The sequence below is a fragment of the Chenopodium album genome, chromosome 17, assembly GCF_948465745.1.
Source record: "Chenopodium album chromosome 17, dcCheAlbu1.1, whole genome shotgun sequence".
Classification (NCBI taxonomy): domain Eukaryota; kingdom Viridiplantae; phylum Streptophyta; class Magnoliopsida; order Caryophyllales; family Amaranthaceae; genus Chenopodium; species Chenopodium album.
Window position 1 is genome coordinate 1,781,020 of NC_137850.1, and position 14,639 is coordinate 1,795,658.

General features: G+C 32.5%; 1 protein-coding gene across 3 annotated transcripts; it reads right to left on the reverse strand.

Annotated features, from left to right (window-relative positions):
- Positions 1 to 3,607: 3,607 nt before the first annotated feature.
- On the reverse strand, positions 3,608 to 12,325 carry LOC145589352 (calcium-dependent lipid-binding protein-like). Of its 3 annotated transcripts, none has more exons than XM_081645881.1 (8): positions 11,123 to 12,325; positions 9,545 to 9,786; positions 9,106 to 9,124; positions 7,265 to 7,470; positions 6,874 to 7,082; positions 4,453 to 4,891; positions 4,244 to 4,376; positions 3,608 to 3,967 (listed from the first exon to the last, which is right to left on the reverse strand). In XM_081645881.1, the coding sequence occupies exons 1-7, from the start codon at positions 11,977 to 11,979 to the stop codon at positions 4,288 to 4,290; spliced, it is 2,061 nt and encodes a 686-aa protein (XP_081502007.1). In that variant the 5' UTR covers positions 11,980 to 12,325; the 3' UTR covers positions 3,608 to 3,967; positions 4,244 to 4,287. The 3 variants fall into 3 exon arrangements, with proteins under 3 accessions (XP_081502007.1, XP_081502010.1, XP_081502008.1); XM_081645884.1 differs by having other exon boundaries at positions 3,608 to 3,998; XM_081645882.1 differs by having other exon boundaries at positions 3,608 to 4,006.
- Between the last annotated feature and the right edge of the window lie 2,314 nt (positions 12,326 to 14,639).

Sequence of the window (14,639 nt, forward strand, 5' to 3'; positions counted from 1 at the left end):
TACGAGTATCATAGCACATGCAAGTACAAATATATGTATTCATGTGAATATAAAATATGTGATTTGTAAGTTGATGCAATGCACTTAAAACCTCCCATTATTCTTGACAAATTGTTAATATAACAACCAAACCGTAAAGGCCTTGCATATCTTATGAGTTAGGTTGATCTGCATAAGGTTTTGATTTGATAGAACGTACTTGATCTAGTGATACTAAACACTTTCAAAGTGGGATAGATTTCTTTATCGTTTCCCTTTACTTTCCAATGATCTTGCTGACTAACTACATACAAAATGTTTGTTATCTCCAAAGATCTCTTGTCCTTTGGCAAATCAAAGGAGTTGAACATATTATAAGAGAACTTTACTAAACAAAATATATTCTAACTGACATGATGTACATGATATATTCTAAATTATAATATACAAAATAATTCTTGACACGAATGTAACATTATACTAAAAACAATAATACAAAGTTGTATAATTTTTAATTCCTAGTTCAAATGATCCAATTATTTAACATAAACTAAATCCGAATCAACTCGAATGACCCATTTATCACCTAAAAAATGTTAAAATGCTATATGCTTGGATTCTTATATGTAAATTAGGTCCTTTTTTTTTTTTGAGTTATTGTGGTCTGATCTAGACTGTTCTGCTAAGTATAATTAAGCTCTTTTACTCTCTTCTACTCTGTTGACACCTGCTCTGTTCTGTTAAATTCTAATCTGCTCTATTCAGTAGCTAAAAAGAACGAGATCTTATTCTGTAATAATTAATAAAGGATGAATGAAGAGGACAAAGAAGATATTAAGAAAGAGAAATGTAGATGCAAAGACAAGAGAGATTTGCTGGCTATCACGTTTGGTATAGGCCAACTGTGGGTGTGGCCTAGCTAGCTTGGCAGTGATAAGGCACGTGATAACGTGAACTCCTCAACCTCATTCAGTCGTTCATTTTTATAGTTGATCACTAACTTTTTTTTTTTAGCTACTTATTCTCTTGATTTAGTTTATATCTTAATCAACAATTTAATACTCCCTCTGTTTTATAATGTTAGCCCCATATGAAATCAATCACATAAAATAAGAAAAGAAGTATATTTGGAATCTAACATTAAAGTACAACATAATTCATAATTAGTTTACCTTATTTAACTTTTTTGATTTTTTATTAGGAAAACACAAGTCATAATTGCATAATTTAAGATAAAGATTTTCTTAGTTAGAGTCATGTCATCAATCCACAACCAATTAATTCCAAAAAAATCAAGTTATAAATGAAATATATTCATAGGTAGATCTTTTTAAAACGCTCAAAATAATATATAGGACTAACATTATGAAACGAAGGAAGTATTAAAGTATATACGTTGTATTAATTAAGATCGTTTATATTAATAATTAAGAACGTACGTTACACGATCTTAAGAGATTTTCTAGCTTAGTGCTAATCATGAAAATATCGATCCGTGAACTTGGGGGAATTATGAAAGGAAAACTTGGCCTACATGATATTATTTATTCATACGGGTTGTCGGGTTTTAACAATCGGTTTAAAAACACTATTATCGTACCGTCTAATATAAGTGTATGGAATAAAGGATTATACGGGACTTTTTGCAATTTTCATTGCAGATTTTTTAGAGAAATATCTTTAATTATGTAATATCTTAAACTATGAAAAACCAATATTTATAACCTATAGATATTGAAATACATTAAAAAGAATTCTTAAAGGATCACACTTGTGTACGTCTGATAAATATTCATGATCAAAATTTTTCTCTTTTCAAATTGAGTATCCCCAATTCCCAAATTGTACAACATATAAAGGATTAAATGAAGTAGGGAGTTTAATATAACGACTAATTAGGTGCGACCATTAAATTTTGGTTGGACTTCTTATATTTTGGCAACGTGAACGATGTGTATGAAGGAAAAGTGATGTTTTTAATTTGAAGGTGGTTGGAAAGCTAGGGATAGAGAAAAAACCAGGGGTGGCAATTCAGGTTAGCAGGTCGGGTTCGGGTCAGCTTTTGGGTTAAATTCGGACTATGCTTAAAAACTATCAAAAATAATGTAAAACTTAATGTTATTACAAAATATGAAATTTGGGTCAAATTGGATTGAATTCGGGTCGTTCGGGTTTGGTTTGGATAGGGTTGGGTAAAAAATTCGAGTTGGGTTGTCGTGTCGGGTCAGGGATTGCCAGCCCTAGAAAAAACTATAGCAATGTGCCACTGGGTGCATAAAAATTAAAAAAGGTGATATTATTACATCTAACATGGCTGCATGAACTTAGAGAGTGTGAGGGATAACTCAAGTGGTTAGAGCTTCCTTTTCAATACCAGGAGATTCTGAGATCGATTCTCGTCATCCCGCCCGTGTGGTTCTCTAAATATCGTACCCAAAAAAATTCTAAATCTAATTAGATTAAATTTAGCTGATTTTATATGATAAATTAATTAATAATTGCTTACAAATTAATTAATTAATAATAGCTTGTAGAAGTGAACTCCATTTTACAACCGCATTCCAGCTGCTCGGACAATGGACATATCAAATTATAGATTGGTTAGTATAATCATTGTTTTATTTAGGTGAAAAGCAATAATCATTTAAATAGACACTTTAGAGTGAGTATATCAGAATATTCCATAGCACTCTCGCAACGTGCACATATAAGCAGTTACTCCATTAATTATCAATTGAATGATTGGTTGAAGAGTGTGTATTGCGTAGCAATCTCAACTCGTTATTCTCAAATGTCCAACTTGAGGACTTCATTTTAGATTTCTAGATTCACAAACATACCTGAAACAGTTGTTTTTTTTTTTTTTTTTTCTTTCTTTTTTTTTTTAACAGAAATTATAATAGTCGTAGTACATCATAGCGATATCAATATGTTATTACGATATGAACTACGAAGTATACGTTGAACTAATCCAAGGCATGATTTATGCTAGCGGTTTTTTTATTTATATATTTATTGACAAGATGTTGAAATTAAGTTGTTACATTACTAGCGATTAATCTTACAATGTGGCAATGAAGTTCTAATAAAAGTGAGAATCAATAAAGTATTGTAATGTAACTTTGATCAACTAAATAAGAGTGTTTTATTAAATGTGCAAGAAAAGTCGTTAACAACCTCGGATGATTGATGGAGAAGATAATAACAGAATGAATATATATATATATATATATATATATATATATATATATATATATATGAATACCTAAGAAAATGCATTAAAACCTTAATACATACGTGTGTTTTTTTTACTTACAACACACCGTAAGAGCACGTAATATATAAGAAAAAGATCAGAAGGGATAAATAAACAGAAAAAGATGTATGGCTTATGATGTTGAGATTTGAATTACTTTGTTTATAATCCCTCTCTTAACTTTTCCTTAAAATGCTTTTTCTGGATTCTTATTTGGAAAACCTAAATTCAATTTGTAAAACAATTTCAAATTTGTACACTTAAAATAAGATGTTCTAGTCTAAAACATATGCATCCTCTTAGTCTGATGCATCCATCACCATTCGCCCTCCAATCCCAAATAATACTGCATATTTCAAATCTACTCAGTACTTTTCAAAAATACTTTATTGTCTGAAAATTATTTAAACTTGACAATCTACCAATTCAATCTACATCTTAGAATGAAAAATCATAGGAGTGTCTTCAATTTGAACTACCTGTGGTTTATATTATACAAGTAGCAGCCAAAGTTAAGTTACAAGAAAGGAAGGAGAGGGATGGAGTTAGGATTTACAATTTGAACGCCGATCAAGGGGATAGGCCACAAAATTCCCCAAACAAAGAGTTATTATATGACGAGAGACTAAGGAATTATTAACTCACTGGAATTACATCAATTTGCATAATTAACGACTCAGCAGACAGTATATAACAGAAATCACCATCTGCTCCTTTAAAGAACGCTGCTGCCTGCCAATATAAGTTCTTTCCATTCAGAAACCTAACACACTTAATACGATGCAGAAATACAAAATGATAAGCAGCATATTCACGAATCATGATCAAGAAACATTTGATATCATCATGAGAGTTCATTTAATTATGCTTATCCATAAGACGTGTTTCTCATGAATAACTCATCATAATTCATATTTTTAGTAGTATGTCAATTTTCATAGCAGTAGTAGAAGGAAAATGAACTTGAACTTAGCATCTTCAGCAAGGATTAATTTGGGTATCACTCACCTTCATGAAAATCCAAAATTTGGCAATTGCCGTCTTGGGAAAAATCAAGGATTAAAGATACTTGAACCGCCAACATTCAGAGCAATTACAACTGCAACACTCGTAATCACAGCCAGCCAAAATAGCGCAGATCCTGCAATTACCAAGTCCTAAGTGATTAGAAAAAAATACCAGAGAAATGAACTTTTATCCACTAGATATATTCTTACCTTTAGAACTTTCTGCTTCACCATCCACCCCAGAAGGAACAGATTCAGCTGCAATGCCTTGAGACTTTGGAGAGGTAGAGCCTATATTAGCAACATCATCCCCAACTTTAGTATTTCCAGTTTCAGATGTTACTATTCCTTGAAATTCCTCGCTGACAATTAGAGCGGCAAGAACATCCATAAATGATTCTTTATCTCCCATGGGCATTTGCTTGTAATTAAGACCAGGCTCATCAGCATCAGAGCCATCATCATCTGAAATTACTGAGCTAGCTGCTTGTGCTTTTGTCCCCTCCTCCTCTTCATCTTCCACATATGCTTTATATGTCAGCCGGAGAAGTAATTCACCACATTTTCTCTTTCTAAACAAATTCCAACCTCCAGTCAAGACAACAATCTTGTCTGTTGGAACTGTGTCTTGGAGAGTACTTAAATCAACCTGAGATCCGGCCACAGTATCAGCAATAAATCATAAACCCACCATATTCTGGGCCATTCTGTCTGTTAAAAATAAAAAAAAATCCATGCGCAAGCACATGCATACACACTCAATGACTCAAGCACATGAGGAGGAAAAGGAACGCCATCATATTTGGATAAGAATTCCACCACAAAGGTGTCAATTATTGAAAAATAATTTTCTTCTCTAGTAAAAGGCAAGAGATTAATACTTCCTCTGTTTTCTTTTATTTGCAACAAACCTTCATGACAAACACTTTGAGGAAGAGATTAGATAATGTAAGTGGACCAATTAATCGAAACAATTTACACATGTAGTACCTAACTCTTCCCTATTTCCATTGTTAAAATTATCTTGATAAATTCAATCATTTACTGACTTTAATCGCCTCCTTAAAAAGCGCGCGATGTTGCAAATAAATGAAAACAGAGGAAGTATATGAATTTTAAAATAAAAATTAAAAATTAAAAAAAAAAAAAGGAAAAAGAAAAAGAAAAAGAAAACAAAACAAAACAAAAACACGAAATGAGGAGGGTGGAGACCAGACCAAGTATAAGTATAATCCTACCTCAACTAGTGAAGAGGAAGTTTTTTTTTTTAGGAAATATCACAAAGAGAGAATGTTCACAAAATTTTATAACAAGGAAAAGCACTCAAACAAGTTAACAGCCTCGGAAAAAAAAAAAAAAGGAAAGAAAGTTCACAGCCTCATTTTCTCTGAGATAGTATGAATAACAGAGAGAGGAATGTGATAGCAGAAATTGCTAGGGGAATCTACATTAATTAGGGGCATCTAGGGTTATGTGGGGAATTGGAAATATAGGTTTACTCAGAAAGGGTTACGGAAGGAAGAATATCAAGCAAAATATGACAGACTTGTAGTCCTTACAATGAATCAGGATTCCAAAAGTACGTCAATGTTTCTATGGATTAACTATGGAACGATAGCAGAAACACTCCTGATGCTAATTGGTCGGCCCCTCCAATGGCATCAGGACATTCTTTATTAATGAGTTCTATGAGGGAGCAAGGCAACCCATCCTTGACGACTGGTCTGTGCTGAAACAGCTATGAAAAATATTAATCTAAGTTAAAATTTTGGACTATAACCTCACATAAATCACAAGCTTCTATAGAAAACTACAAGCTCACATCTTTTACCAGGTGCTTGTAATCTCTCAATTTTTCTCTCATAGAAAAGGAAATCTAAGCAAAGCCTTTTTCGTATCTTCTACTTTCAGGAAAAGCAAGAAAAATGATTTAATGATTCATTCAAAGCTAATAGCCTAATACCATATATGTACATATACACCAGTTGTCCAGAACCCACTAAAGACAAGCTTAACTGCTTAAGTGACTTGTGAAGCTGATTGTAGGGCTCCAATACACGAAAATGCCTAGTTGTATCCAGTAGATCATGATATTGATCAAAACTATATAATCACAAGATGGAATGGGTCGTTTGAGTCCTAATCTATGTATTGTATGATATTGAATGAATTAGTCAAACCAGGGGTTCAATGCAGACGACAACTGTTTCGCAAAGCATGTTCAATTACACAAAGGTCAATTTGCAAAAGATGTTCAACTTGCAATCTCGTCATTTCGTGGTCATTTAAAAGCGCAAAGTGACATTCACTGTAGAGTATAGACCATTATGTTACCACATCATCTGCTACTACCCAGTATTAAGTCGTTATACATATTGAGGTATTGATACTATCATACTGCTTACATATTCGCAAACAAGGAAGTTCTTACATTCGTATTGAAGTTACTTCAAATGTTTTGACTTTTGAGCCTCTCTAAAATTTCTCTTTGACTATAACCTAATAAATTATTCCAAGGCACTTAAATATAATGATGAAGCGAAAAAATTTCCGATTCTTTAAATTTTACCAAAAAAATAAGGAAAAATAATTTCATATACAAAGAAACCTTTAGAAGAACAAGAGAGCTACCTCTCCAGTACCAGTTGTCATATTTGCAAAGCCAAGAGAATCCACAACTTCAACATACAATTTCTGTTTTTGAGGATCAGCAACAAGCATATTGAAGTCTTGGTTCCAAATTGGCTCACCAGGTGGTCCAATGACAGTGGTTTGACTATTCTTCTTACTGCGTATTATTTGGTCTCCCAAACGTAAAATAACATATGGATCCGTCTTACCTGAATTGTTTGTATAGAAAAGATAAACTCTTTTACAAAGCAGACAAAAACCAATAGAACAAAATTCATGTAATATTCAATCCAATGAATTAATAAGAAACAAGTTCTGAAGTTCAGCATTATTCATAAACTATGAGACAAAAAAATCACTAGTACAAAAAAAAAAAAGGAGGATATCATACCATATAAAACATATGAGAGATCACGAGCATCAACAAGAGTCACTGACAGCTCGCCAACAGAATCTTTATTTTTTTCTTGAGCATCCCCAGATTTCAAATCTGTAGGCACAGGCCCAACAGCTTCCCCCTTTTGAAAATCTAAAACAATCTTCTTTGGGCGGACAAAGAGTCTTGGTAAATCTTCAGTTAACAGTTTTATCAAGAAGCTGTTGACAGAAAGTAGTGCAAAAGTTACAAACAATTAGAGTGCAGAGCCAAATTGAGGCAGAGAGATACTCAAAAGAAACAGCTATCACATAGCTTTTATAATTATGACTTAAGATTCAATACAAATATAATAATAAAAAATAATAATATAATAAAAGTGTTTGATTTAGTTATTAACTTATACAGCACATATAATGAGAATTGAGAAAGCTAACCATAGAGAGAAAGCTGTTTAGAGACATGAGTATTGTTAAAAAAAGGAATATGAGTATGAGTGGACCCATCTGGTGATATGGGTAAAAAAAGGAATTCTTCCTTGCCATGATTGGAATATAGCATGTATCAAGCTAGGGTATTTACTAAGTCAATAAGATAGGATGTGATTCTTGATAACTAACGAATTACTTGATAGACATTTGATCTAAGAAAAATGAAAAAGAATATCTAATTTAACTAAAAGGAAAATATAGAATAGCAGGCTAGCAGCAGACAAAGAGAGCACAGACTTGTAATGAATAGCCCATATTTGGGTTACAGAAATAGATTTGTGCTAGAAACATCTAGCAATCTAGAGAAGTGGGTGGAAATTTTAAGGAAAAATGAACGGGAGGATAGTCCCCTATATGGGAAGAGAGTAAGAGCTCACAACCTTAAGAATGCAAACTATAGTTGTCTTATGCAAAACAAAATAACAAAATGCCGTAAGAGCATTATGTGCTTACTCTATTAGTATTACAAGATTAATCACTATGTGATTACTCTAAGAGTATTACAAGATTAAGACAGTCAATAATAAAAGTAAAGTAATCAAATGTTGGAATTAGTTCGTACTTCCTCCGTTCTCTTTTAATCAAATTGTATTCCTTTACTATATTTGATCAATGATGCCCTCTATCTTTCTCCTCATCAAATGGGCCATTCATTTTATCTCTCTCCTCTCCTAAAATACCTTGCATCCCCTCCACGTTGGAATCAAAAGAACTGAGGACATACTATTAAACAATACCCATATCTCTATACAGTTTTCTCTATATCTTACAACTAAACTAATTCCAACGTTAAAGTACTCTTTTAATATAATGTACCAGATAGAGAATAACCAGCGAAAAAGGTCCAACACTATGTGCTTTTGCGGAGTCCAACAATAATATTCCCTCTGAGTTTTACTTTCATGCTCGGCAACGCACAATTTTTTCTATTAATATCTTTAATTATCTACAAAGAAAAATAATTTTAAATATTGAGACAAATCTAATCCACTACAAAGTCTTTAAACACACCTTCCTCATCCAAACTCAAGAATTCCGATTGTGACAAGCCACATGACTATATTATTCCTAATGTATAAATCATAAAAGAAAGTCAAAGAGGTGTGTTTCAAAATAAGAAAGCATTGTGAATGAGGTGTGTTTCAAAATAAGAAAGCATTGTGAATGAGGTGTATTTGAAAATAGTGTCAAAATGAACAGTGAAATACAAAATATGGAAATAATACTGACAAGCACAATGAATGAGAAAGCATAAAATAATTAAATAAAGAATTAAGAAAAAGGCAAGGGAGGTGGCATAACGAGTTGAATCAAGTTTCAATAAACTACAAGCAAAATTGATAAAATTTAAGGTCTCATACTTACGTTGAAAGGACAGGTATTCCTGGTATCGCCCCATGTGTCCAGACAAGAAAAATAAGAATGTTAGTATTTGGCAACTCCAGACAAGAAAAATAAGCACAAAAATTAACATTGCTTGGGATTGTCCATCATGTTAATAATCATTAATGTCAACAGAAAATGAATAAAATAAATTACTCCCAACATATAATTAAAATAATAACACATCTTTTTGCGCTCTTATTAAGAAAAAAAGATTATAGTAGTGTGAGCATACCATAAAATTAAAAACTTGAAGATGACAACTAAAGAAAACAGATGAGTAATGGATGAAGCATCTCACAAATATAAAAATCAAACATTTTGAGCCAAAACTTATTCCAGCAGCGCATAAAGTAACCCATCCAATAAGAGACAAACTTAGGCTTGCTGGGAAACATCACAGATCACACAAATGACTTACCCATTAAATTGAACAGGCGAAATGGTGACAGTTCAAACGCTATTTTTGGAAGGTCAACAAAGGCCCATGAAACAGCTCCAACCCAAGGCTCTGTGGGTATTAACCTTAGTTTCACCCAAAGTTCCCCATCAATATCAAAATCCCGAACACCAACTGGCACCATAATGGGAAGAATACCAAATTTCAAAGAGAGCATTAAGAGCATACGAGCACCGCCAGTGTAACGAAGTCCTATCTGGTACCTATATAGAATCAAAGGATATACAGAAATGCTAAGTGAGCAATGTTATAAATATCTATAAGGTTTCAAAAAAGTTACCAATTCACATGAACCCATGAAAAGACCCTACAGAAAAATTCAAAAAAAGATATTTGAAAAAAAAAAAAAAAAAAAAGCAATCTTGATGTTAACCATCGCACCCAAAACTTGCTAACATACTCCAACCAAAATAAAATAAAACTTCTATGAAACCTAAATAACAATTCCTTAATTTCACCTATATTTTCCTACCAAAAATGTAATGCACAACCAACCCAATAATTAGGCTAGATTTACATAGTTAAAAGCAATAATAATTGGTGTATGAACTCATGTCACCATCCCATATCCTGAAGCAGCCACCCTTAATAAGAGGAGGGCAGACACTATATAGCCAAGCCTAAACTTGTAAAACACTTTTAAAAAACTCAAATACCCAGCCAAAACCTAGCTATAATACTCAAATCTCCAAACGACACAAATGACTGTAAGAAAGTCTAATGTAAAGTGACACAGTTTGTTTTCGCAGCAAATATTTATGAATTCCGGGAATATACTCGGACATACTTACTCCGTTTTTTATAATTGCAACGTTAGGAGTTCCATCTTCCATGCTCACCAATGCACTTTTTATATCATCAATATATCTTATTATCATTTTATAAAGATTATAAAATAATTGATATTTAGATAGTATAAAGTGAGATGAATCTAACAAGATCCCACATGACTATATTTTTCCTAACGTATATATAACAAATGTAGGCCAAAAGAGTATGTATGAAAAGTGCAAAATTCCACATGTTGCGATTAAAAAAAGAACAAAGGAAGCATGTATTACACTGTTTCCTCTTAACATACCAGCATGACAAGGTAATAGTTAGGCGAAAGAGCTGAACAATAGGGTCTTCTCCTTCACTCTAATCCAAGTTATTTTCAATTAACTTATTTTATTTATTAGGGGGGTGGAGGTAGAGTGGGATAAGGGTGTTATCAGGTAAATTATTATGTGGTGCTGCAATGCACATTCAAAATTGGGAACGTGAAAAGCAACACGCCAACAAGTTAATGATGAATTTTCATCAGCGAAACTGCAAAACTAGATTAAAGACTCAATAAGAAACAACACTGTAGCAGGCATTCTTAAAGGTAAAAGTCATATTTGAAAAACATCTCAATAATATCAAATTATCAATGTCAAACTTTTTTCTCTCCCCTCCAACTTCTATCAGAATAAGAGTTAAAGACTGTAACAACAGAAGTGATAGATGGTAACAAGCAGAAAACATAAAAACATTGCTAAAGCTAAGATTACTTACTGTAAATCATTCACACGGCGAGAAGTTCTGCGTTCCACACTTCTAACAGACAGAGGCTCATCTCCCAATGAGAACTGCTTCACCTCCACTCGCTGTACATAATCTGGTTTTTCTATATTATCAATAACAGGTTGAAGCAGACCAATAATCCAATTTTCAAGACCAGGTCTGTAAACCTGCCACAACTTTCCTAGCACCATGTTCACCCATTCTACCGATTCCTTCCTCTGCAAATCCTTCTCAAAAAACATCGAACCAGTCAAGGGTGTTTGCCGCCACAAAGCAAGCTGAGCATCCGACTTTTTCCTCTTTAACCGTGTCCATACTTTGTCAAAAACAACCCCAACAAAGAAGAAGAACACAAACAAGCTGAAAACAGTACGGTTTATCGGAGGCGATGGGATAGGATGTATCACTCCTAGTTGTGTCCTAAGCTTATCCACAATCGGGTCTTGCTGAAAATTGTTAAAACCCGAGCCCAATTGAATAGATTCTTGTGACAAATCCCTACTATCATCATCATCATTGTCGAATCCATCCGAAAACCGACTTAGAACAATACTTTTAGCACCTCTCCTAGCAGAATTAGCTATATCTACATTAAAGTTAGTACCCCCACCATCACTAGAAACAGCACAAGCTCTAAAAACCCAATTCCTACTCACATTCTTATGCAAATTCTCCCCAAAACACCTCCTCCTCTTACTTCTATGAAACCCTAACAAATAAAAACCACAATCCCAACTTCCATTCAAATAAACCGCCCGTCTCGAGCCGATTTTACATGGGCAAACCGGGAATGGAACCCGGGTAATTTGGGAAAAATCAGAGCTTGCACAAGCAGAGAGCAAAACCATTTATGATAAATTGCAAATGGGTTGCCCTAATTTTGATATGGGCACATAAAGTAACATCAATTGCATAAGTAAACATGAATTCTATCAAATTAAATACTAATTGGTGAACAATTAACAAACCCCAGAAAACTATAAATCTCAGAAAACCAAGAAAAACCCACCAAAACCCAGAAAAACAGATTCAAAATTTAAGCTTGAATGCGAGAAATAAATCAAAGCAAATCTCTATTGGACAGCAATTCGGCATGCCAATGAAATTATAGCAAATGGGTGTTTGAGAAAACTCAGAAAAGGGTGGAAAGTGGTGGGGAAAAGGGGGAAATCACAAGAAGAGGTTGAAGCCTCAAATGTGGGAAAGTTGGGATAATAATTTTTAATTTATGTAATTTCTAATTTTATTTAATTTTATTTGGTGTGATTTTTGGAAGGTTTTACACGTGGGTCGGCGTTATTCTAGTTGGTGTTTTTCTTCTTTTTCCTCTCTTTATGGTCTATATTTGTGCATGTCAATCTTTTCAATTGGGTTTCCCCCTCCACTCAAGAGTCAACTAGTCAAGAATGCAAATTCTATGGTTACCAATCAAAGGTATGGTATGATTATAGGAAGAAAAAGCAAAAAGAGAGTTAACTACGGTTATCGTTTAACTCGCTTCTTAAGACTTGTACTTTACATACATTGCGGAAGTTTGATAATTTTTGGGTGTGTTATGTTCATCTACTAGTAAAAAAAAAGTATTTTATCTAATAAATATACATTCAAATTAGAAAATTCGTCCAAAAAAAAAATCACTGAAAATTAAGGAGTAAAAAAGCTAACTTCAAGTAAAGAGAACGCATCCTTGTTTAGATTATGGAGATTTGATAATCTTATCAAACAAATGTAATTGTTGGTGTGGATCTATTTCTAAATTGGAGTAGTTTCGAATTTTTTTCCTTACCCTTCAAACATATGAAGTATATAAATGAGTGTGGGATAGAAAAGAAAATTAAGTGTTATTGATACAAAGGGCCGAATACATCTTTAGTGTATTAAATATACGAATGTTAAAGTTAAAATTTTAGTAAAAAAAATAAGTTCAATCTAGCGAAATTAAGTCAAACTCGAAAAAAAATAAGTTAAATTCAATAAAATAAGTGTCAATCACTAAATTCAATAACTATAAAGCACAAATACAACAATGAATTGGAAAGATTAAGTTTTAATCAATAATAATACAATTTAAATTTAAAAAAATTAATCACAGTTCAAAAATATATTCTAAACTCAATAAAAAATAATCTAAGTCTAGCAAAAAAATAGTGTGTCATTTAGGGGAAAAAAAGAGAGAGAGAGAGATAGACTTCCACCTGATGACTACTGGAGTAAAAATTGTAGGAGAGCACTACCTAATTGCATCACTTTTATTTTTATCCATCCTATAAATTACAATATGTTAAAAACTAACAAGAACATATATATTTTTTTTAAAAAATATGCACTTGAGGAAAAAGACCCTAACTGTACCTCAGGGCGCACTGTTTTTTTAGTCCGATATTTGCGGGTCAAACACTTTGGGAGTGAGGGGAAAGGATAAAAGATCCTCACCCTTAAAGTGTCTATAGTGGTAATTGAACCCCTAACCTCAAGATTGGAACATGCAATCCTTATCACTAGACCAAGCTTAGCTTGGTTTTGCATATGTACTTCTTAAGTTCTTAGTGTCATGTTAGACTTGCAAAATAATGATAGAAGATATCCCAACAATCATACATTCTCTAAACCAAACCAAAAAATAAAATAAAAAAAAATAAAAAAAAAATCATACGTTCTCCATTCAATTTTACTCATAACAGTTTGACATTTACCACCATTCACATATAAATATTTAATTTTCATCATCTTTAGCAATGTTATTTTTTTATTTATAATTTTTACCTAATCATACTATTATTATAAGTAAAATAGAAGTACGTTTTAAAAAAAATAGAAATACGAATTACTATGTAACTTAAAATTTGCATAATATTCACCACATATTCCAATTGATTGACATATTATCCTCCACTGTTTATCAAAACTCTATTGTTGATGTTTATCAAAACTCTATTGTTGAAATTAGTGAAATCATTAGATGAAAAATCAACATACTTTAAGTCTGCACATTAATGATTTGAAATCCCTCGAAAGACAAGTAGAAACTCATTCGTTTTCTTACTCAATAGTGTAACATTTTATATGTGTTGATCCGTATGATTGTAATCCCTCTTTTCTTGAAAGTTCGACTCACTTTGCATTTGCGCGGTTTTCAATGAACATCTTTGACCATGAAAATTTTCGGCTATGTATAAGTGAAAATTATAAAAAGTTGATATAAATATTTGAAAAATTTATAATAAGGAGAATCTAATAAGATCTCATATGCTAATTTATTTATATTATATAAGTCATTAAATATGGTCAAAGATTTTTATTTTGACCTCATACTAAGGGCCTGTTCACATTTAATGAAGCGAGAGAAAGAAATTAGGAGCTAAACTAAACTAATTAGAGCTGAACTGAAATTAAGATGAAGTGAACAGGTCCCAAGGAAATCAAACTATAATACTACTATCATAAACAAACACATCCACAATTTTAATCTTAACCACGTGAATAGTAAACGGGTAAAGTAAAACTCAGT

Coding starts and splice junctions, on each gene's coding strand:
- LOC145589352 (XM_081645881.1), bottom strand. CDS start 11,979: ATGGTTTTGCTCTCTGCTTGTGCAAGCTCTGATTTTTCCCAAATTACC. Junction 7,083..7,264: donor TCTCTCATATGTTTTATATG/GTATGATATCCT, acceptor CAAACAATTCAG/GTAAGACGGATCCATATGTT. Junction 4,892..6,873: donor TGACAACTGGTACTGGAGAG/GTAGCTCTCTTG, acceptor GCCGGATCTCAG/GTTGATTTAAGTACTCTCCA.